We start from the raw sequence: 24,980 nt of genomic DNA on the forward strand, positions 1-24,980 counted from the left end.
CAGTTAAAAAATTATGACGGTTACAATCGTTATAGTTGTAATACTTACATTATCATAATTATTATAATAATTTTATCCTAATATATCAAAAGATATTTATGTCATTGTATCATGAAAGTTGGTACGATGCATGTTCTTTTAATAAAAAAATTAAAATAACACACCTCTCCTCTGATGATAGCATAACAAAAAGCACCCTTTTATTTTTGCTATTTTTTCTTTGATAAAAAAATGTTATAAACAACATAGCCATTCTTCTTAGATAATGATTCATAGTATGAAAAATACTAACATGAATACCAGACTAGATATGCGTGATAGTGTTAGGTTTTAGAAAACTGATCCAGAATGGAATGGAAACGTCATATAACCACCATCAAACCTCCCTTTTAAATCGTCATTTAAACAAACCGATCAAACTAAATTTGCATCTACAACGATTTGTTACAATTATGGTTACTGCACATAACATGGCAGGATCACCTTATAATTTGGAAGAAATAACTACTGTCACTGATCGCATAATCAATACCAAAATGGCTGACGAGTCTTTGATATCGAACATGTTGGAACATGGCTTACCAAAAATTCCACATTCTCAAGGATATACTTGGTTTCCATTAACATAGGTCGCCAGTACAGTAGCCGGTAAATTCTCCGAAAGTTCATCCCATGAATTGGCCGGCAACACGACAAAATCTGCATACTTGGCCTTGGACAGGCTGCCTAAATCTTTGTCGAGGAAGGCAGCATATGCAGCTGAAATGGTGGATCTAACATGGACATGAAACAAGAATAGTCATCATAAGTTCATAAGTACAACATAAATGACCTATAATCATGGAGTATAGCTACAAAACGCTTGGTCCACTCTAGCAGGAGATTAACATGGAAATGAACGTTAGGATCTTAAACTCTTATAAAGACATGAAGCAAGTCCAACTAGTGATTTGAATGTTCGGCTTATAGAGTTACTATGATTCAAACAATGGGATCAGAATTCAAATTCTAATAGAATAATCATTTCTTTTCGCTCAGGTTAGATATTCCTATCATCAACCAAAGCAATAGTCATTCCAACTTACCAAATTCTAAAAATATTGTTTGAAGTCATCAACATCCTACCTATCACTTGCACAGTTCTTGCAAGCAAACAGTGACAATATGGAGTATTTATTCTATTCCTTGAACCAGATTGTGGAATACATATTTCATTTCAATTCTATGACATCCCCAAGAATAAATATTACCATTTTACTCCTGAAAATTCCATTCCGTGAACCAAACATGATGTAAATATTTGATTTTCACCGTACTTAGAAAGCCCTGATGATTGTCACACAAGCTAATTGTGAGGTTCAAGACTGTCTTAACCACAAGAATACTATGGCAATATCCAACCTTGAACGTCCACCTGATTACACATAATCATGTATTATCTCCATTTGTAGCTAATACTTAATTTGTCAAGGCAAGATGTACAAAGCAGAAACTCAACGTCCAACTTGCTAAGGTAGACTACAAGATGCTGCAAGCATTCATTAACTCATGTTTCTTTACATAAGGCACCTCTGAGTACGATAACTAGAATGAATTGTATTTGTTGTGGTGACCTATATCAGCTATCAAACTTGAAATATCCATTAATCTCTTGGAGAGTCTACCAGATGATGAGTAAAGCTGACTTTCAGACTAAAGATCAAATGTGCAACGATTGTAAACACAATTTTGATGACTAAAGGATACATGCTGAGCACTTGGTGGACATGCAATATTATGATCCGACCATCACATGCCATGCATATGGATGAAACATCATACTATCGTGCTCACTTAAACAGACGGACAAGCTGGTCATGTGGAACTATCTCAACAATTGTGTATTGTAAAAGTTAACTTCACAAACTTGTTTTATATGATCTTTTATCAAGTTTCATATTTTGTTGAATTTATACATATAATAAACTTCGTAAAAATATTTAGAGACAAAAGATCTCATTTATTCAATTAAGATTACTTACATCCAGTCCTAAAAATTACTAAAGAAAATAGTTTTTTAATAAACAAGTTCAAATGAGTTTCCTATTTATAAGTCTAATGCTTCTTTCTAGTTGAGGTTGATGAGATTTTAATAAATAAGTATGAACATAAATTCTATGGTTCCCTTGGGACTGAACTTGGCTCAAGCTCTTCCAGTTTTTTTTAATGAACAATTTTGAATATAGTTAAAGCTTCACTTGACTACGGACCGAATTGTCTCACGATGTTTCCAGTAATATTCTTTATTAAATGATGACAAGAACCACTAAAATACAATAAGACATCTTACGCTTTCATGGCCTCATCCAAAGTGATACGCTCACTTGGAATCCAAGCCTTTTCCCATCCAGGAGGCACTCGGTGTATAGCAGTTCTGATAGCTCCTAGTGGATTGATATCAACAACCTAGAAAGAAATGCACCAAACTAACAACTCAAGTGATAGATTAAATTAAACCAAATCAGAAAATGAACATAAGTTTGGTTCCAAAAAATACACACTGGCCAATCAGAACCAAAAGCTACTGTTGCATTGCTGTCAAATAGCAATTTGAATAAGTATGATCCACTCTGAGCCCTCACGATCCCTAGCTTCTTTTCAGCAGACTCAGCATCATCCAGGAGATGGTCTGGCTGTCAACAATGATTTTGTTATTCAGTAGAATAATTTTACAAGAAAAGAAGTACAAAAAGAGGTGCCTTGAAAACATCATCATCATGTTTGACCACAGACCGAGCAATATTCATGAGTATCAGAACTTGAACCAGCCACACAAAACAGCTCAAACAGAAAATAACTTATGCAACAATTAAATTCAAGTATTTGAATTTCTGGCCGTTCACAGAGATCACCTAGTCAACAGGTTCAATAATTCACATTTCCATTTAATAGTATAAAGCCACAATCAGCATGTGCTTTGTAAATTAAAGAATATAATACCGATTCAAGCTGGTGGCAAAAACCACTTAAAATACACGTGCAAAATAGAATTTTTTTTCATCATGAATAAAAGTTAATCTAGAAAGGTTCCACTTCTTTAGCAAGTGTGGCATGTTCCTTGAACCATATACAAAGATAAAGGAAGAAAGCAATTTCATATATTGTCGTGTGTAAAGGACAAAGAAACAAAGAGGGAAGATATCTGCCTGAAGTCCGAATGACTAATGGCTAGGGCTTTTATATCATACAGAAATAATATCTTAAAATTTGACAAAAACTAACAATGAATTTCTCACTATAGCTCATGAATTGATTAGACAACCCGAAAAAATTGATGTTCAATGTTCAAAGCATCACAAAGTGGCAAGTAATAACTAAACCGAACACCCATAAAGAAAAGGATCAAGTGCTTATGCATGTGATGGGCAACTATCAATGATAATTTTGTATTATTTTCAGTGCTGAACCCTATTTTTCCCCCAAATTCTCAAGTGTGAAATCATTAGAAATGATTCACTGAGAGATGCTACTAAATAAGGGCTTGGAGATTGGAGAGTGAAGACATCCAGGACTACTTGGCTTCTTTGTAGTTTGTTTTTCTCCCAACCAGTGGGATATACAAGACTGACAGAACATAACCAGTTAATTCTCCTCTTATCTCCAAGAAATGGCATTCCTGAAAGCAAATTATGTTCTGGACATACATGTTCGAAAATATGGTTGAACAACCCACAATTCTACCTTAGAGAAGGCACAATCTACCATAAAAGGTATAAAGTTTGTTAGTTCAATGGAAAGCAATACTAAAGAAGTGAAATGTAATTGATTAAGGGGAAAAAAATTATACTTCCAATTACCTACCTGCACAGAGGCAATCACCAGTTGTTCACCAAAACGCTTGGGTGATTCTGGCACAAGATGCTGGCAATGTTCAATCTGAAACATGCTTAAGGTCAATTAGTTATCTCCCTAAGATGAAATTTCACGAAAAATAGGCCATCTTCCTGAGGCATTTTATAGTTCAAACTTCAAAAGCGCAAAGAACCAAAAGAACACACCCTAAATCTACGATCCCTCAATCCATTATAAGATGCAACAGTATTATACATATCCAGCACCATATCATTGGCTTTGTCTCCAATCGCATGAATTGCTACCTGGGTATACAGTTAACATAAATTAGAAAGAATTGAATAGTGAGACAACCATAACAGAAGATACCTGAAGTCTGCATTTGTCTGCATGCATTGTTGCATTTTGAAGCCAATTCATATCTGTTACTTGAAGTCCATAATTGTGTGGATCATTATCATATGCCTATCAGAACTCAGAGGATTTACATTGTCGATGTTGTATAACTTTATTAGGATAAAATGAAAGATGCGAGAATACTCATGAGCCTGACAGTGGTTATCAAAGTTGAAGTAGAGATCTTCATAAGTATGTCTCTAATCGTGTGCTGTAGTGGGTTGTTGGGTAATGTGGAAGCAGATCTAATCAAGAGAGCAGGTTAGTTGGAACGGTACACTGTGTGTCCTTGTGAGAATATAGTGTTTGAAGACCAAAAAAACTTTGTAGTTAGCAATGCATCTGGTGTCTAAGTGCATGTTATACAAACTATGTGCAGGAATAAGTTCAGTTTGGATGATTCATTACAGAAGTGCTAGTGGCGTGATTTGCACAGAAGTAATCTGTTGATATGGCTAGTAGTTGCTCAGTTTGAACCTAAATGAAAACTTCGATTTCTTCTTTTTCTTTTCTTTTTTTTTTGTTTGACTTATTCTACTATTGTCTTGCTCTTGTATAATTGTACCATCTATCTTTAATAACTACCAATTATTTGCATATACATAGAATTTGTAATCATGCTGACGCTAGTATGATATCATGTTAATGCATCTTTGCAGTTATCAATGAGAGTAGTTTGTGGTGAGGTTTTAGTCATGATTCCATATCATGTCATGTATTAACTGTTGATTATGCATAACATCTCATGATAGATATGTGATGGTTGGTGGTTATTGTTGATGCATGACTCATCATAGAGACATAGGATACCTATTATGGATATTTCATGCATGTGATATGTATTGTTTTCTGTAACCTTATACTTTACAGTAGAATGATAAGTATCTAACCATTTGCATGATAATATGATGGACGATTTATGGAACGCTTATGGCATATTGCCTATTGAATGTTTTATATAAGGTCCCAAATTATTTGCTCACATGTTTAATGCTGCTAACAACGAAATAGGTATCCCACTGGCCACTCTTAACGCTGATCAGTAAGTCTGAGGTGTTGAATGCAACAGCATCAAAAAACCACATTGTTTGAGTAGTCATATTTGTGTTTGAGCGGACATGTGGTACTGCTCTTGCCAATGTGGGAGTGTATGAGCACTCAATTGTCGATATATCTGCTCCTACAATGACATGTAGGTATGTAATGATGATTAGAGATGGAAAATGACTCGTCGTATAAGACTAAGAGACGTCTTAGTGAGACACCAGAAAAATCTCCAACGAGGAGCAATGTTTGTTTGCAAAAATTCAATTTTTTTTTTTCCTTTCTAACCAAATCCCACTTATCCATCAAACTTCATGGAGAAGGACTAAATAGGAGCGCAGGGCCACTTGGTTGTCGACATATACACTCTTTACACTCGACCTACATATGAAAGATAGGTATACTATATGATAATTAGAGATGCAAAATTAATCACATCGAAAGGAAGATATCTTAGAGAGCCACCAGCAAACCTCTAGAGGGCATCAACCTTTGTTTGCAAAAATTAAAAAAAAAAAACTTTTCTAATCAAATTCCTCACCCACCAAAATGCCCAATCCGTCAGGCTTCATCAAGAGAAAATTTCACTACACTTTTGTTTCCAGAAATGAAGCACATATTTATGCTAAGAAAGACAATATCACCATTCCAGCAGAGGAAATTTCACTAAGCTAACACCATCCATTATGGGATAGTGGAACAGTCAGCAAGAAGTATATTGCTAGATATCGTAGGGTCTCCCCAATAGTTAACATAGAGAAACAAGAGTGAGATAGTTGCAAGGCTATTCTATTTCCAAGTTACCCTGATTTTCTTTACATGTAGAGATTAGAGAGTGATGTTCTAGTTATCAAGACATTGAGTTGCCTTCACTGCCAGATCACAATGACACTTAATAGCATGGTTTAAAATTTCGAACCGTGTCAAAGTTTTGGTCCCGGACCGGAACGATACGTTTCGGTACCGTATTGTACCATGCCGATATAATTTCAATATTTTTTAAATATAAAATATATTAATTAAAAATAAAAATATAATCTAAATATTTAAAAATAAAAAATAATATATATAATGAGATAATTTTATTAAGCTTTAATTAAGTTTATTTAAATTATCTCAATCATAGATAGAACTTGATTAAAATTATTAACGTAAAATTATTTAATTAAACCTCTAAAATTTAACTCCGACATATTGTTCCCCCACGAGTTCAATAAAAACGTTTGGTCGTTCGGATCCAGAAAGGGGCACCCAAAACCTAAAGTTCCAAGTCCTTATTTTCTATATCACAGAGTTAGTCCAGAATATATAAAACAGGAAAATGACAGTTTTATCAACTGTCTGGTCTTGACTTTTAAATTTTCAGTGAAACCCTAGGTCAGACTAGCGTCTACTATTCCCTTCTAGGGAACACGTCCTCACCTACTTCTCTCAGGAGATTTTACCTTTACCAATTCGGTTTTCCAGACCTGTTGGACTTTTGCTCAGCATCTGACATTTAGCCCCCAGGACTTCCACCGCTAGACGCTCGATTCCCCAGACCTGCCTAGACTATCATGCTTGATGCTTTGATCTGTCAAGTTTTCTTGCCCAGTCTTCTTGACTAGGACTTCCTTGTCCAGTCCTCCAAATTAGGACTTGTCTGTCCAATCCTCCAAACTAGGACTTCCTTTGCCCAGTCGCAACTAGAACTTTCCTTTGCCCAGTCTTCTAGGGAACACGTCCTCACCTACTTCTCTCAGGGGATTTTACCTTTACCAATTCGGTTTTCCAGACCTGTTGGACTTTTGCTCAGCATCTGACATTTAGCCCCCAGGACTTCCACCGCTAGACGCTCGATTCCCCAGACCTGCCTAGACTATCATGCTTGATGCTTTGATCTGTCAAGTTTTCTTGCCCAGTCTTCTTGACTAGGACTTCCTTGTCCAGTCCTCCAAATTAGGACTTGTCTGTCCAATCCTCCAAACTAGGACTTCCTTTGCCCAGTCGCAACTAGAACTTTCCTGTGTTACCTGCACACTCAGTTCAGCTCATTAATAAAATTCACAAGCTTAACTTAAACCCTTTGTCATTATCAAAACTATGGTTCGATTATCCGGTACTCCTTGCACCAACATTGTTTACCATTTAAGCAAAGTGGCAAACTGATATTGTATAATCATTATTTTCAAAATGGGCTAACACATCAAGATCAGGAGATGTCAATCTGCTACTTTGTGATTGTGTTACTAGGACTCTTTGTTTACCCTTGTTGTACCGCCTCCAACACTAGACATCTGACACTCCTATTCAAAACCAACACCCTCGTTGACCACATTTAAAACATTTCATTAAAAAAATGTCAGACAACTAAATCCATTCTTATGTCAGTTGAGAATCGGGCGAAATGGGATCAATTGAAAGAAGAAGGGATCAATTGAGAATCGGGCAAAAATCAACAATTACAGATGTAAATATAAAATTTATTGTCTATGCCAGCAACTAGGAAATTAACATATTTAGTCAATGTTATCAGATGACTATGCATATTACATAGCCCTTAAAAAAATTTGACTTTCAAATTATTCTTGTCCAATTCTAATCTAGTAATACTACATGCCGATTCCCACCAGCCAATCTCAAATTTACTATAATACTACAAAATAGGAGTTACTCTCTGTACGAGTCGATTGTTATCTTAAACAAGTCTCTTTTGGAGGGAAAGGCATTTGAGTGGGTAGAGGGAACTGGCATATGTTGGAACCTACTCCAAGCTCATCCAACAATGTCTACCCACAGAGATCAGTTGAGGTGTATCAACAAGTTTGGTTTCCTCCCAACACATATTTTGCATCAAGATTATGAAATTGACCAAACACTAGACCCAATTTCTGAAAACTATGAAGCAATATGAGTCAAATTCAGTACAACAGCACCACAAAGACATTGAAAATTAGACAATTGGGCCGGATTTATAAGCAATTGTGATCGTTCAATTGTGTTAAGACTGCTGAAAGATCACAATGCTACAGCATGAACTTCCATCTTAAAGAAGTTGATTATTTGTTTAAGAAATTGACTACTAAAAAAAATTCAACAGATCTCTCATTAAAATTCCAAATCTAGCTCAAAGAAAGTTTCCACTTGCCCGAAGACCAGGAAAATACAATCGATAGGACCAATATTTTTGGCAAATCAACATAAAACAAGTGAGAATAATTGGTGCTCCATTTTTGTCATGTCTGCCTAAACATAGGACTAGAAAATTTTCAGTTTCAAGATGAAATCTGGAATCAAGTGGGTCTCGAAAGTTGCTAATTATCTAAAACTGAAATTAATTTCTTCCTTGGAAATTTTACTTCCTAGGATACATGTATTTGCAATTCAATTGATAGAATCTAAAGATTGAACTGCTATGGTACTCATTAACATTTGCTCAAACAGAAAACACATACATGTGCGCACCATGCTAGAAATTTCTTTTTGCAAAACCACTCTAGTGTGGAACTCTGCAAAACTAGATGGATCATGGCCTCATTGGTCAATTACAAATATACTATAGTATTACTTTTCAGCAACATGTAATTTAGTAACATTTTCATATTTGTGAAAAAATATGTTAGGCACAGCAGTTAATGGCCATTTCAGATAACCATATCTTGCTCATAACCTAAAGAGCAACAAGTAAAAAGTTGCAATCAATGAGAAAATGAATATATCAAAACCTCAGTCCTATGTTTTTGATAGTATCAAACAAATTACATATGTAATCTGATCATCCACCTACTCAACTATGCTATGACAGTACTTGTAATAAGATGGTTCTAATTCAAATTTATTGTGTTAGCTAAAACTGATTGATCACCTCATAGAACAGTGCACTATTTGAGCCCAAAGAACCATCTGCAAAAGCTTTGACACCACCAAAATGCATCCATTTACTGAACACTTTACCCTTTTCTTGGATGAGATCCTAAGAAATAAACAATTGAATAAACAAAATCACTTAAGATATACATTATATAATTCTACATTAAAGAAATAGTAGTAAGAACTAAATAAGATAAGATTGATCATAAGAAAGATGTGTTAAAAACAATGATAACTATAACCCTGACTTATGCAAATACATGAACAAAACATAAGAAAAAACAACCACATTGCATACTATAAGAACAATCACAAAAAAAAAGAAAGAAAACCCCCCCTTCATTTCTTTAGACAATACAAGTACATGAAAATTTTTACATGATCCAATAACTATTTGAACTACCCAGTAGCATGAAAATACAGGTAGAGAACTTCTGTTCTACAATTTGTCCACAACCAGAAATTTGCTGGTATTTCTAATCTACTCAATTAACATAAGAAAATCAACTGCGAGCTACTTACATTTCTTTTCATGTTTATGACACTTGCTGCACTTCTTTTTTCAGCATTAGACCTTATGCGTAGTTGGATTCTGCCCCAGGTTTTTGCAGTGGCATAGTGTTCTTTTTCTGTTATTATACTTTTGTGAGTGTTACTCTTGTGTACTATGTCCACCTCATGTGGATGTGTTACTAGCCTTGATTGGCATCCAGGTCAAGGGATGTGCCACTGGAATTGCCATGTTGCCAAGGTGAGTCGTCCTAGACATGGGAAGGGCCCATTCAGGGTGTGACACTATCTCTGTAAATTGTGCAAGTTAAAATGCCCCATGTGATTGTGTATTGGGGACAGAGAAGAGACAATCACTATCAATTTGTACAACCTACCAAACATGCCTTGTACCAATCACCTTTCCGCTCCATGAATCCTAGTGGAAACAAGTGGGCAGTAAAGTTTACTGCTCATAGATAGTAGATGCAAATAAAATATAGGTATATGAAGATAAAAAAAAAGTGGTAAAGATGGAGTGACTTGACCAATGTCCTGGACCTATAGTAAATATTGGTAGGATGAGATGTTGTAAGTTCGGAGAAAGGGAAAGATCACCAGGCATATGCTTAGAAGCTTCTAAGAATCCAATTTTTTTGCCAAAAGGCATGTGCCACACAAGCGCCAAAAGTACCTTCTTGAACTAAAGATGCCACTAATTAAGATGGCATACCCTGAGAAACTCACAAATGAAGTATCTATACTCATATGATATATCAGTAGTAGAACTAATATTAAAAGGTTTACTGCCAAGCAAACCATTGTGAGGAACTTTAGGATAAGAGAGCATTGGAGAAGTCATAGAATCCAATATTTTGTGTTTAACGGCAACCTTGTTCATAGCAAACCTACAAGAATTTTTAACATAACATACAGCTCATTCCAGGCTTAGTCTCCATGATCTGAATGGCTGTAAAATATAAAAACAAATGTTGGATGGGAGATGTATAGATGACACTGGCGATGACAAAAGGACATCATTGTTGTTTGTTTACCTAGATCTTGCTTGCGGTTGAGGAGGTCGTGTTGCGTAGGAAATTGCACAGATAAGCAGAAATGGAACAAGAAGTTTGATCTGAAGAGATGAGCTACTATGGGAGAACAGGAGACCTTGGGGGGGAGTCGACCTAACGGCAGCAGCTATAGGTTAAGATCACGAGATTGAGCAAAGCAGAATTACAGAATTGAGAAGTAGAAGAGATCAAAAAGAAAAGCTTAAGCAGAGGTCCGACACCAACAAGAGAGTAGCAGCAAACAAATAGCAGATAGGAGAAGATACTCTCATCTTCCACTGAGATGCTGTGGGCGCCAAATTTGAGAAGAAAGCTAGTCTTTGCAGTGGGTTTCCAGTTATTCAAAGCACCTGGTAGCGTTAGAGGAGCCCAGTATCGCACAAATAAATTACTAGGATAAACATATTTAGGATGGTAGAACCTTGATATTCTTTTGACTATGTGATGTATCAGAATGCACCAGACAAGTCTTGATAACAAAATGTGTCATTTATATTGCTCCACTAAGTCTAACTGAATAATAACTTGCATCAATATACTGCTTGGATTGATTGGTTGCACATTTGCCCTTACTATTAGTGTCATAAGATTCAGTTCAGTCCTTTGATTACACAGTAAGATATAGCCAAGAGGTTGATTAATTTAGAACAACTTAAGAGTCAAAGAAACAACAGCACAAGAAAATTCTTTCTTCTAATCAGTAACCAAATAAAGAATCTTAGCATTTTCATTATACAATATACTAAAAACTTCAAAAAGTACAAGGATATGGGAATGCCACTTACGGCTAATCGAGACCAAGTTTGCAATGGGAAAAATAAGCAAACTCTGATCAGCATTTTCCCAGAAGAATCAGCCCATTGGTAAACATCTGCAGAAATATACCAAGAACAGCTATGTAGTTGAGAAAGCACCTGACAAGGTGATGCTCATGAAGCACTCAAGTCTTGGTAAAGCATGTTTTCCTGATAATGATGGTCCACCATTAAATGGTTCTGTCTCTCAAAGAAGAAAAATGGCAGCCTTGACTCATTTTGTTACAAGTTATACAACAATACATGTTAAGTTGTATACTTCATATTTACAACTTAAGCATAAGAAATGACCTATGTTGCAGTATTAGAGAAATCTAACAACATCCTTAAGGGATAAACAAAATAGTAGGATAAAAGGCACCTTATGGGTGAGGATTGCATAATGCATTATGCCTTGACAGCCAATGTTAAAAATGTCTAAATCTATGAGCCTATACCCCACCCAATATTGTTAGGATAAACACCAATTGATGATGGTGATGATGATGATGATGGCAGGGTAACTTTTGTTCATAACTAATGACATAAGTTGGGGACACTCAAACATAACCTGAAAAGTCTTGCCAAACATGATGAACTGAGGCGCCTGGAAAGAATCTTCCCATATCAACTACTGTTGTCACTCCCCTGGAAACTGCATACTTCATTGCTCTTAACAAAGCATCCCTTCTCTCCTTGATTGAAACTTCAGGAATCACAGCTAGAACAAGCTTCATTGCAGAATCGACTAGCAGACCACTAGGATCTGCATGGTATAGAGGTACAAAGTAAACAAATTGAAGCAGAGATATATTATTTTAATGGGAGTAACTGTTAATATCTAATGGTATTCAGACTCTAAAACGTTTGAAAATGGTAACAAAAGTGTTATTGGCTCCCTTTGACAAAAGTTTCCATTGTCATTTTGTTTCTAATCCATAGCCATAAGGTGCTCTATCACCAAGGAGATCATAAGAACAGGTTTGCTAAATCAGTGACCATACAAGAAATTGTTGTAGCAAAATAAATCAAGCACAGATACAGATTTTCTTACCATGCACAAATTCAATCAATTTCCAAGTCAGGTTTCAATAGACTGAGCAACATTTGTTGTACTACAAAAACACTACTTGCAGCTTGACATGCACAAAAGTAACTTAGCAATTGCATGAAGTAGTCTCAAGCAAGACATGATTTCACAGTGCTTGACACTACTTTCTGTGCAAGCCAACACCAAGACTCCTGAACATGTATAATGCCTTTTGGTTTGCTTTGGTTGATATGCGATAACCCATCTCCCAACTTGTAGTGCAAATCACACAATCATATTAGAAAGTTCAACAAATGATTTCAATGACTTCCATAGTTAAGTTCAGATTTGCAGTCTTTGGAAACTCCCCAAAAGGTCTGTATATCTATGTTTCTAATATCCAAAATTAAGAAACATCTGAGGCTGACACCTACATCTCAATAGTGCAAACTAGCAATCAACTTTAACTATATAGAGTATCCAAATTCAGTCTTACTTACAAACTCTATAAAAAATCCTTATTCATGCCTATCCCTTCTGCCACTATTTCCAATTGAAATGAAACCTTAATTCCATAATGACATGCAAAATTCAGTTAAGTTATTTTTGCATAAAATATACCAACCAGAAGTAGCACTTAACCTTTGTTTTTTTTACCAGCAGCTTTCCTAGATTCCTATGGTGCTATTTTTAATCTATACTACATTGTCACAACCAAAGACCACACAAGACCATATTTTTCTGAAAAAGGGAATTAGAAAGAGTGTAATTCTAATGTTGTAAGGTGAAAATGAGGAGAATGTCAATGGCTTTGAGCTTATGATTGCCCTACTGATCAACTCATCCTCCTAAAAACATTATACTGCATACAAAGAGATAAGATAAATGACCTCATGAATCAAAATACTTGAGCGTACAAAGATTACCTCTGAAGTCCTAATTATATCTTGCATACACACTGTAATATGCTTCATACCATCTTTATCTTACTTGATCTAGCATACTATTGAATGAACTGAAAGCTTCATATTTACCTCCATCCAAAGTCTTCACAATGGTTCCACCAACTGGGTCAGATGTCCTGTTGCTAATTCCAGCTATCTTTAAAGCAAGTGAATTAGCCAGTCCCATATGACCATCCATTCGTGAAAGCCATACCTGTACAGCGCAATGTTATTAATACGAGATCAACATGTGTTATTGTGCTTCAACTTATAAATTTAGTTAAAACGCACACAGTAATCATAAAAACAAAACTCACAGGGTTGTTTGGCGTGATGCTATCTATCCAAGAAGAAATAGGTAAATCTCCTCCCCAGTTGTCATTATTCCATTGACCTCCTAATATCCATTCTCCGACAGCTTTACCTATCAAAGAAAAGTTTTTAGCAAAGTTAGAGGAATAAGCAAAACAATATCTCCACTTTACTATTATCATGCAAACAAGAAAAAAATGCCTACTTCAAAGTGTAGGAGCCAAAGGATATGAAACATAATAATATATAGGAAGTAAAAAGTCTGTCTAAATTTCAACAAAAACAGAAGTACAACAAATGGTCTTGGAAATGTTCTGTCTCAAATTTTGTCTCACAAAAGATATGTGAATGTTAGAAAACCAATGAAGTATAAAATGATATAACATGAAAATTGTAGAATGGGCCATGGGGTAAGCTGTTCGAATAAGCGCAATCACACACAAAAATGAGAAATTTAATACCAAACATGGACGAATTTCATAAATATGTGAAAGATCCATCTTCAAATTAGAATTACTCATAGAAGTCTCTATCCTAGAGCTCAGTTGCTCAGATTAAGCAACCTGGTACTATAATGGAGGAAAAAGAATGAAATTGTATTGTGGAATTTCTTATAATGGGTAACAATAATTTAGCAATAATACTTGTAAAAAATTTAGAGAGAGAGAGAGAGAGAGAGAGAGAGAGAGAATGAGCAGATACCATATAAAACTCTTTTGATGATGTATGGTAAGTACTAACTAGGCTAGCAATGACAAAAAAAAAATGATCAATTTGACATCCCCATCAAAGTTTGAATTAACAAAAGCAATGTAGCCTGAATCACTGGTTGGTACTGACAAAGGTGGCTTATGTTTATATTGATGTGAAATGTGTGATTCAATAACATGGATTCTAATCATTCATCCTAGGTAATTAAAAAATTGAGTTACTTACCCTCAACCTATCAGAGAATCATCTTTCCAGATAAAGAAAGGTGGTGTTGTTCATGAGTTTTTAAAGGATTTAACCTGGAAAAGTATAACTAAAAGAATGAGGATGTAGAGGATAACGAGACAGAAATTTGAGAAATTACTTTATCTCTTTTAATGTATTTAAAGCAGAGTGTTGAGGAATATTGAAATATTGGTTGTCTGTGCTTTAGAATGTGTACTGGTCCAACTTCACAACACAATGATTCTTTTATATGATATTTATCTTTGTGTTAAGTGTTAACTGTTATGGTTCACTTTAGTAGAAGTAGTCAGTGATCCATACTGGTCAAATGATGAGTGCAAGTGACCCTGGAAAACCTAAAACCCGTAGCTTTGGCTGTCTCAGAATCATATTGTTTGATTGGATTATTTGAATTAGTTAAGGAAAGAAAGAAGGCATTTCATCAAATCATGCCCCTAATATATTGTTTTTACCAAATCATACCCCAATGTTGAATTGTGCCCCCTCCAAATAAATTTCCCCCATTTTACCATCTATCTAAACCACAGACCCTTGAAGTTGATTCTGGGCGAACTCTATGTTTATACATCATTAGGACGTGCGGGACCAAAAAATGACATGAAAATAAATTCAAACAAGTTGATTTTGAGAGAAAATCAAGCCGCATATTGATTTCCGAATCAGCTTGCATATCATTTTTTTGCCAATTCACTCATGCAAGCTGATTCTGAATTAAACTAGCATGGGCAAACTCTTATGCACCAAAAAAAAAATATTTATTTTAGATGCAAATGAACTCAAACAAGTTTATTTCTGATTCTTTTAATCCGCCTATGTGAAGATTCACATATATTTAGGCACCATTAAAATGTGAGACTCCAAAATGAATATTAGAGGTACAAAGGAACTCAGACAAGTTGACTTTGAGCAAAAATCAAGTCAAAATCTGATTCACAAATCAACTTGTAGAAATCAGAAGGAGTAATTTATGAAGGGATTTTAAATTTGAAGGGTAAAATCAGAAGAAAATATGGAGGGGTGTGATTTGGTTAAAAAAAATAATAATATTGGGGAATCATCAATGAAAGAATCTTATTAAGGGTGTGATTCGGTACCAATTCATTCTTTTGGCATACCTTTGAATGAGTTTATCACATTCAGATCAACCAATGGCTCAACCATAATTTACATTAGTTGAAAAAAAAAGTCCATTGTATAAATAGAAACCTCTCAATGCTTCTTGGACCAATCTTACAAATTCTTCTCTACTCTTGATACCTCGAAGTTGCACTTGTCCCATCTGAAAGATTCACTGCCCATATAAGCCAAAATAGCATTGGAACAAATTCATTGTCAATTGCTGAGGCAGAGAAAAATACATTACAAAAGTATTTAATACCTGTATGAATCAGATACCTGTCCCAACTGAGTTATATTTAAACCCCTCGAAAAGAATATTAATAGAAAATAAGCACCGTTAAGAGGCAATGACTGGACCAGTTAAGTCAAGCAATACAGATTATGAGCTTACAGATAGTGCACAGAACAAAGACACATGTTTAAATTCATGAAACTAATCATATAGAACTTCAGCCCAAATGGCTACCTCGGTTATCAACAATTAGAGCATTAGTTACACAATGAAAACACTATGCTATCTCTCTAATATAGGCTGGCACCAAGAATTTTTTGTTAGTGATCATAATAGCTATTGAATTCTTCAAGACTAGCATCTTGTAATTAATGGCTGTTAATTATCATTGCACATTTCATGAAAATTGAAAATCATTAAACTACTCTACCAAGCTTTATCATAGATAGATAAGCATAATTAATGTGTCAACCCTGAAAGAATATTACTTATATTGAAAAGATACAGAAGTTTCATCTCTAGATACCAGTCTAATTTTTCACAGATATTGCAAGTTACCATCAGCCATCTTAATTCTTGGTATATAAATAAGATCTCTCATTAAATTGGAGTTTTTGGACATCACTAGCTTCTATCAGGCATCTTAATTCTTGTGTCAATATAACATTCATCGTTTACAAGAGTTTTTGTGCTCTGGGACTTGCAAAGGAACCTACAAGATTTTCTTGATTAGAATCAACCAGCATCAATCCGTGTCAACATATAGTACGGGTGTTACCAACAAAACCCAACTGTTCTAGCTAACCATTATATTGGTGCTTTGGAAGAGTAGATAAATTTAGCTGACTGAATTTTCTATTTAAAGAGTCCTGTGTGTCTTTTAGAAAATCAATGTTTCTCTGTAAGTCTTTTAAGTCTTGCTTTTGTAGTTCTACCTTTTGTATTAATTGTTTTAAGGTTATATGGTTCTGGATTTGGCAAATTTCTATAGTTTTTCCTAATCCTATTTGTAGATCTGTCAGTGTATTGAGATGTCCTGAACCAGAATGTAAAGTATGACTAGGCGATTGAGATTTATATAACAATGATGTTTGAAGGAGTCAGTTGTAGTTACTGTTCTACTTGGGTGGAGGGATAAATCTAAGTAGTCTAAGCTAGGTGTAAGAGTTGAAGTCATATGTCATGATCCTAAGTCTTAAAAGTTTTAAAGTCGTAAGGGTCTTTAGGTCGTCCAAGTACTCATTACTGAATTCAGACCAAGTCTACACTTTGAGATATGTTGAAAGGAATCTCTGACTGTATGTATCGTTGGATGCAAGTGAACGATAAAACAGAATTTATGATAGCCACAAAATAATGTGAAATATATAGGCAAGAAGCCTCAATCAGGAAAACATACATTAGCCAACAATAAAACAACAATATATAAGTATAATACCTGCAATCCACCAAATAGCAAGTGCACATGTGAATCAATGAACCCCGGAACTACAACCTTCCCATTAAGGTTCAATTGAGAAGTTCCATGTCCTATCAGACCCTGCAACTCAGAAGTTCAAAATATAGCACAACTCCAAGACAATTTCAATCTTCGAATATTTACTGCAAGTTTCTTAACAACATTACAACATTAGGAAAAAGTGCTATCTTTAATTGAGAAGGTGACTTAGCACCGAGACAAACCTCACACAGAGATAAATAGAGACTAGACACTTGTGATTGTATCGATTCGGCTCCACAACAAACAAGAAACCAACTTGACAAACCAAGGAACACAACTAATCATTATTAACCGGCTGCAATAGAATTACCAAATAACACCCAAAATACCAAATATCCTGAAAAAACTGAAAAATAAAGTAACAGCCCAAATAAAATTATTAGGGCTTACAAAAGGAAAAAAAAAAGTAGCAGATTATGTTCTTCGTTAAGAAGATACTGAGAGTGCAATAAAACTAAAACAAAATTAAACATACAGTAAAAAAGGAAAGAAAAAAAATTCATAATCTAGATAACATGAACGCCCCCCTCTTCCCCCGCCCCCACCCGCATTTCAAATAGAGATAAAGAAATAGAATGAGGGAAACGAAGGCATATCATCAATTCACCGACTTCTACACCAGTAAACATTAATGCGGAGAATGGAAAGGAGTTCTAGCTTGAGAAAGAAGACAGACACCTTGATGGAGGAATAGCTTCCAACTCGGAGAATCCGGCCGTCTCGGACGGCCATAGCTTGGGCAAAAGGAAGCGATGGGTCGCTGGTGTAGATGGTAGCGTTCATGACTACCATGTCCGCTGAAATCCCGAACCACCTCGGAGGAATCCCTGCAATCCAAACACAACATTTCTGTCCCTCTTCCAAACAATCAAAAAATTGGAATCCTTCTCTACTGCTCGAAGTCGATTTCTTGCAAGAAAGAGTAGGGAGATGGGTAATACATTCAGGGTAACGAAGTGGAGCGAGGATGATGGCCAGAAAGGCAGCAGCCACAACAGAGATCCGGATGAGGGCAGCATTAGCCATAGGAACAGCAGCCGGCGCCGGAGCGAATAGATCGGCTCGACCCCGGCGAAGAAGAGAACCCGGGGCAACCTGTGATCCGGCGAGGATGTGGGCAGTATTATAAAAATATTTTTATTTTTTAAATTAAAGGATGATTTAATTTTTTATAATATTAATATTTATTTTATAAATATAAATTAATTATTTTTAAATAAAAAATTAATTTGTTTACATAAGAGTATCATTCATTATACTAATTTAATAGATGAACTAATAAATCATATTCAAATTTAATTTATATATTTTAAATAAATTATGTGTTCAATATGTAGGCTTTGACGTATCAGTTTGAGAACTGATTTTTTTTTTTATATGTTTTTATGAAATATCATTAATGTTATATTATTATAATATATGATAATGATTTGAAGGGAAGGATATATTCACAATTAATCTATGAATTTATTAAATAAAGAAACAAATATTTATAGTTATCTAAAGTAGAGATTTTGATGAAGAAGAAAGGAGTGATGATTAATCTATGAATTTACTAAATAAAGAAAAAAATATTTATAGTTATCTAACCATAGCAGAGATTTTGATGGAGTAGCCTGAGAAATTTATAAAATTTAAATTGAATAAAGTAAATAAGTTATTTAATTTATCCTTCTCTTCTCTCATTGACTATCCTTGGGGGTAACTGAAAGTTTCTTACTGACCACCTATTGACTATCCCCTGGAGTGACCAAAAATTTCTTCTCCATTTGGAGAAAATTTTCTATAAGTTATTTAATCTATCATTCTCTTCTCTTCCCTCATTGACTATCCTTGGGATAATCGAAAGTTTCCTACCGACCACCTATTGACTATCCCCTGGGGTGACCAAAAGTTTCCTCCCCATTTGGAAGAAAATTTCTACAAATAAATCGTAGCTGGAGATCGAACCGTAAGTATCTGAATGACAATTTAGATGTCCTACCGTGACACCATTGCCTCGGAAACTCCCTCATTCCTTTCCAAATAAGGTTTAAAGTTTTTCTCCGATACAAAACGTAAATATTCTCAAAATAATAATATTGCAGTTTATTTCATATTTTCCAATAACTATTAACGTTTATTTTATTTCCTTGTTTCCAAATATGTACAACATATAACATCTTATGTTTAATTATGAAAATATCGATCTTTAGTTGGCAGATGTTTCAGACGAGTGCCAGAAGAACCTTTTTTTACACAGTGACATTGTTGAAGAGGTTTGCATGCAAAAACCACTTGGACATGTTGCTGGTGAAGACTAAAATATGCAATTCAGGGATGTAATATACAGTCTCAAGACTCAACTAAAGCTCCTGAACAACGTTTGAAAAATTTTGTTATAAATACTAATGGAAGAGAGAATACCAACTCGAAGGTAAAAAAATGAAACCTTCTGTTCCTCCTACAAGAGGTCTATTAGGATTTAGGACTTGTCATATAAGATTCTTATTTTGTTGGCCAAGGTTACACTTTGTTTCATTTAGTCTGTGAAGAACAACCACAACTAATTCATGAGATTGTTGCTCAAAAACAGGTTATAGTCTGTGGAGGGATATTGCATATTGGGCATGTTGCTAGTCCAGTTTGTGGACCTTTAGTAGGTCCTTGATAAATATAAATGTATCAATGTTCTTTTACTATATATAATTTTTTGTTTGGTGTGACAACTTTTAATTTGTTGCAGTCAAGCAACTGTGTTCGTTTGTCTTTGGTATTGTTTATTAATCATATTTATCTCATCTGTATCTGACTCCCATGTTTTTGCAGATATACCTAGATCGATCATATTTGAAAGTTTTGCATAATCTCAACCTCAATGTTCTGAGACGGTTGATCTGACAGATTCTCTGTGACCATGGAACCTGGTTTCAACGAGGACGAGGATCCTACAACTACTTCCTCAATAGATGAATAACTGAGTGAAGGATACCTTTGTTTTGCAGGTTAAAGAGTGTTTGCTCTCAATGGCTGATAAATCTTATAATCTCTTTTCCTATTGCAGATATTTATGCTCGCAAATCCAAATTCAAATTGATATAAGATTGAGAAATCGTGGAGATGAGAATTTCTGCGAAAACTTTGTAATCCTTATCAATTTGATGGTTTGTAAGTATACTTAATCCTTCATTTTTCACTAGGAATTTTATCATCAGCAGCATACATATGTATGTTTTCTTTCGTTAATTATACACGTCTATAGTGAAAAATACAAACCTAAATAGATGCTAACTAGAAACAAAGTCCAAACCAATAAGACACCACACAACCCTTATTCCAAACTTAGTGTTGAATTCTATGAAGGAAGTCTAAAAATCTGCACTCTTGAGAACAAACCTCATGTGGGAGGCCACCATGCATCCACCCCCCACAAACCAATTGAAGACAAAAGGACAGCCAAGTTCCCTCTGCAGTGATTGCCATTTTCACCTGCAACTTCAGCACCATCTAAAAACTGAATCAAATTCAAGCCAAAAACAAGAGAGACAGTCCAAGGATGGCACAGTGAATCCAAGGAGCCATGGCCTGTTCCAATCTTAACTTCTTGTAGTTGCTGCTTGGAAGTTTTTACCAGAGTCGATGATTCCTTGTCGCATGCCCCTCGCCATTTACTTCCATGGTTATGGTCGGTAACAAGTGCAGCTTTGGGTAGAAGCATTTGAATCTCCACATGCATTGCCTTGTGCCTGTGAGCAGGAGAGGCCAAGAGGGCAAGAACAAAGGAGAGGGAAGAGGGTGGATAGAAAGTTTGTTTGGCCTTGTGACTTGTCCTTGTAAGCTTTGATTCGTCTGCCTGCCACTGAACACAAAGTGGCCAAGCAGCATTGCCATTGCATTTGCATGAGGAGGACTGGGGCTGTACTCCAACCCTTGTTTGATTCTCCTCCCAATCCCAACTACTGTGTAAGAATCTGAATGGGCTTTGATGTCTGTTTGGCTTTCAAAATCACTTTACAGACCAATGACTTCACTTCCAATTACAATGATGGTGATAAGAGTTCTAAGGTAGCATTTGGTTTCAGAGACAGGGACACAAATACAGAGACAGAATAGAAATTTTTATCTCTGTCCCCGTTTGATTTTGAGAGACAGATACAGAAATAGGATTTCTGTCTCCGTCTTTGTCTCCATTTCTGTCCACTGTAAAAATGGAGACACTGAAACGGAGACGGAGACAAAAACTACCCATCTCCGCTTCCGGCACCGTCGCGCCGCCGTCCGGTCACCGACGGCCGCTAGGCCGGGCGCGTTGGACGCGCAACTCGCCGGCGCTCCGGCCGACGTTGGATTCCGGTCGGATTGTGGCGGAAATCCGGCCGGAATCCGACCAAAAACAGAGCCCTGCGCGCCCCAGCCACTGTTGGCCGGAATTCGGCCGGATTCCGGTCGAATTTCGGCCGAATCGGGGTCGGAGTCCGACCGCGGTCGACGCACCCGGTGCCGGCGCGTCGACCGTGGCCGGACTCCGACCCCGCCGACGCGTCGACCGCGGTCGGACTCCGACCCTGATTCGGTCAAAATCCGGCCGAATTCCGACCAATAGTGTCCCTGTCTCTGTATTACCAAACGCGATACAGAGACCATTGTAAATGCGTCCCTGTCTCTATTGTATTTCTGTATTTCTGTCTTTGTATTTTTGTCTACTGTAAATCAAACGCAGCCTTAACAGATGATAAAAGTAAACAAAAATGGTGAATTTGTGTTTTACATTGATTTTTTTGTTGTTTTTGGAGAAAAAAAAACAGAGAGAGTAAGTTGAAGAGATAAAGCAGTCAAACAAGTGCAACAAAAGGGCTACCTCAGTGTTGCCACCAAAGGGCCAAAAGGGCACCATCACCTGTCTCGCCTGCCTGCCCGAGCGTCTTTGTCCCCCTGTCCTTATCCGCCGGTGGATGAAGCCAGGGCGAGGTGCCATGCCGCTCGCGACGCGCCAAGAGCCAACGCTTGGACGCACCTTCGCCACTCGCTCGCTCACCCGCGCGTGAGACAAATTTCACAGGGAGTGCTATCTTTTGTTTGCTTCTGCCCCTGTCGGCCTCTTCCTTCTCGGCTACGGAATAAAGAGGCCGCTCTTATTCTCTGCGCTCCGCGACAAGCAAACCCCCCACCTCGCGTCATAATTGCTACTGTGCGAGGAAAAAGAAGCGAGAAGCGGACAAAAAGGCTTCGCTTTTGTCGCTATGGCGCTGGCTCTTGCGTCCAAGGTCCGTCCGTCCTTCCTTCCCCTACTTTCCTTTTAACCGCGCCTGCTTTGGTTTGGCTTTTGAGGTGGGAAGTGGGAAGTTGGGTGTGCCTGCTCCGGAGGCGGGGGGAGACTCGTTGCTGTGGAGATATTCGTGTTTCTAGCATCCGAGGCCTCGCCCCAGACGACGAGCTTGCTTTCTGGATCCCTCGCAGGAGTTTTGATGGCGAAAGGAGACTCCTTTGTCAACTTGTGAGATTACAGTTCTTCTTTTTCCTCCGCTTCTCTGTGCTTCCTCTGCAGATTTTCTAAGGCTTCGTTAGAGCTGAGAGAGAGAGAGAGAGAGAGAGAGAGTTGTGGGGAAAAGGCGACTCCTTTGAGAGGATTTGAGTCGCTTTGTTGCTTCGTCTTCCCGAGCTCGATCTGTTTAGGGTTTTTTGTCGTGATTTCTGTAAATTTTGCTCTATTTGTTGTGTCGGCGATCAAGATGGTGCCTTTGATGGGCAACGTGGCCCAGGACGACGGCTCGTCGTCGGTGACTTCGTCGCCGCTCAAGAGCTTCTCGTTGATGTCTCTTTCGCAGCCGGCGCTGTTGCCGTGCGCGCCGTGGCTGCGGGAGCTCAAGTCCGACGAGCGCGGGCTCTGCCTCATCCACCTCCTCCTCAACTGCGCCAACCACGTCGCCGCGGGCAGCCTCGACCGCGCCAACGCCTTCCTGGAGCAGATCGCGCTGCTCGCCGTCCCCGATGGCGACGCCATGCAGCGTATCGCCTCCCACTTCACGGAGGCGCTGGCGCGCCGCGCCATCCGCATGTGGCCGGGGCTCTACCACGCCCTCGACTCCGCCCGCGCGGTGGTCCTGCCCCTCGCGGAAGCCGCCGTCGCCCGACGCCACTTCCTCGACCTCTGTCCCTTCCTCCGCCTCTCCTACGTCGTCGCCAACCAGGCGATCATGGAGGCGATGGAGGGCGAGAAGGTTGTCCACATCGTCGACCTCAATGCCTCCGACCCGACCCCGTGGCTCGCCCTTCTCCAGGGGCTGAGGGCGCGGCCAGAGGGCCCACCTCACCTCAAGCTCACCGCCGTCCACGAGCATCGGGAGCTTCTCAACCACACCGCCATCCGCCTCTCCGAGGAGGCCGAGCGGCTTGATATTCCTTTCCAATTCAACCCCGTGGTGAGCAAATTAGACAACCTCGACGTCGAGAGCCTCCGCATTAAAACAGGGGAGGCGTTGGCCATCACCGCCGTCCTCCAGCTCCACACCCTGCTCGCCACCAACGACTCGGCCGACGCCCGCAAGGCGGCCCAACGAGCCCCACCGGCCGGAATCACCCAACAGCTATCCCTAGGCGATTACCTCGACAAGGACCATGGGGCGAACGGGCACAGCCCAAGCGCGGACTCGGTACTATCCCCGCCATTCGCCTCGACGTCGCCGGCGCGGATAGATAGCTTCCTGGCGGCGCTGTGGGGGCTGTCGCCGAAGCTGATGGTGGTGATGGAGCAGGAGTCGAACCACAACAGCGCGGCGCTGACGGAACGGTTCGTGGAGGCGCTGTTCTACTACGCGGCGCTGTTCGACTGCCTCGACTCGACTGTCCCCCGGCAGTCCGTGGAGCGGCTGCGGCTGGAGAAGATGCTGCTGGGGGAGGAGATCAAGAACATCATCGCGTGCGAGGGGTGGGAGAGGAAGGAGCGGCACGAGAAGCTGGAGCAGTGGGCGCGGCGGCTCAACGCCGCCGGCTTCGCCGCCGTGCCGCTCGGTTACTACGCGCTCCTGCAGGCCAGCCGCCTGCTGCAGGGCTTCGGCTGCGACGGCTACAAGGTACGGGAGGAGGGCGGCGGCCGCCTCATGATGTGCTGGCAGGACCGTCCGCTCTTCTCCGTCTCGGCATGGCGATGCTAGCGGTACGATCAACTTGTCAGCTTCTTTTCCGTTTCCATTTGTTTCCTTTTTTGCATGTAGATAATCTTTTTGGCCCTGCGGAATGCACAAACTTATTTGGAACAAGAATGTTTCTGTATGTTTTTCCTCCATTTCTTTTCCATTTTGTAATCGATCCTCCACTGAATTTTTGATAACTTTCAGTAACGCAATCCAACTATTAAGATAAAACGAGATAAGAGAGGATCAGGGCACAACTTATTATTGTAGCTTATGCAATTATGATGGATGATGGAAAGT

At 38.3% G+C, this 24,980-nt stretch overlaps 2 protein-coding genes across 5 annotated transcripts; one reads left to right on the forward strand and one right to left on the reverse strand.

Moving 5' to 3' along the window:
• Positions 1 to 383: 383 nt before the first annotated feature.
• LOC141829274 (protein LONG AFTER FAR-RED 3) lies at positions 384 to 18,626 on the reverse strand. Of its 4 annotated transcripts, none has more exons than XM_074716710.1 (15): positions 18,513 to 18,626; positions 18,250 to 18,398; positions 17,509 to 17,610; positions 15,926 to 15,998; positions 13,768 to 13,874; positions 13,541 to 13,664; positions 12,048 to 12,242; positions 11,468 to 11,553; positions 9,116 to 9,223; positions 4,201 to 4,296; positions 4,038 to 4,136; positions 3,841 to 3,915; positions 2,541 to 2,672; positions 2,330 to 2,445; positions 384 to 773 (listed from the first exon to the last, which is right to left on the reverse strand). In XM_074716710.1, exons 1-15 carry the CDS (start codon positions 18,595 to 18,597, stop codon positions 599 to 601), a joined length of 1,722 nt encoding a protein of 573 aa, XP_074572811.1. In that variant the 5' UTR covers positions 18,598 to 18,626; the 3' UTR covers positions 384 to 598. The 4 variants fall into 4 exon arrangements, 2 of the variants coding, with proteins under 2 accessions (XP_074572811.1, XP_074572812.1); XR_012601875.1 differs by having other exon boundaries at positions 655 to 773; positions 2,330 to 2,465; XR_012601876.1 differs by having other exon boundaries at positions 759 to 773; positions 2,537 to 2,672.
• Positions 18,627 to 22,723: 4,097 nt separating this feature from the next.
• Positions 22,724 to 24,905, forward strand: LOC141830080 (scarecrow-like protein 3). Its single transcript, XM_074717561.1, has one exon. It carries the CDS (start codon positions 23,280 to 23,282, stop codon positions 24,699 to 24,701), a length of 1,422 nt encoding a protein of 473 aa, XP_074573662.1. The 5' UTR covers positions 22,724 to 23,279; the 3' UTR covers positions 24,702 to 24,905.
• Positions 24,906 to 24,980: the final 75 nt, after the last annotated feature.

The sequence above is a fragment of the Curcuma longa genome, chromosome 5, assembly GCF_044706935.1.
Source record: "Curcuma longa cultivar G26 ecotype Majalengka, Jawa Barat chromosome 5, ITB_CL_G26_1.1, whole genome shotgun sequence".
Taxonomy (NCBI): Eukaryota; Viridiplantae; Streptophyta; class Magnoliopsida; order Zingiberales; family Zingiberaceae; genus Curcuma; species Curcuma longa.

Excerpts from the sequence above, each read along its gene's own strand:
- LOC141829274 (XM_074716710.1), bottom strand. The coding sequence starts at position 18,597 with ATGGCTAATGCTGCCCTCATCCGGATCTCTGTTGTGGCTGCTGCCTTT. Across the intron at positions 13,875-15,925 it reads GGTCCAAGAAGCATTGAGAG|GTAAAGCTGTCGGAGAATGG; the intron begins GTTTCTATTTAT and ends TTTCTTTGATAG. Across the intron at positions 12,243-13,540 it reads TGTGAAGACTTTGGATGGAG|ATCCTAGTGGTCTGCTAGTC; the intron begins GTAAATATGAAG and ends TATACCATGCAG.
- LOC141830080 (XM_074717561.1), top strand. The coding sequence starts at position 23,280 with ATGGTGCCTTTGATGGGCAACGTGGCCCAGGACGACGGCTCGTCGTCG.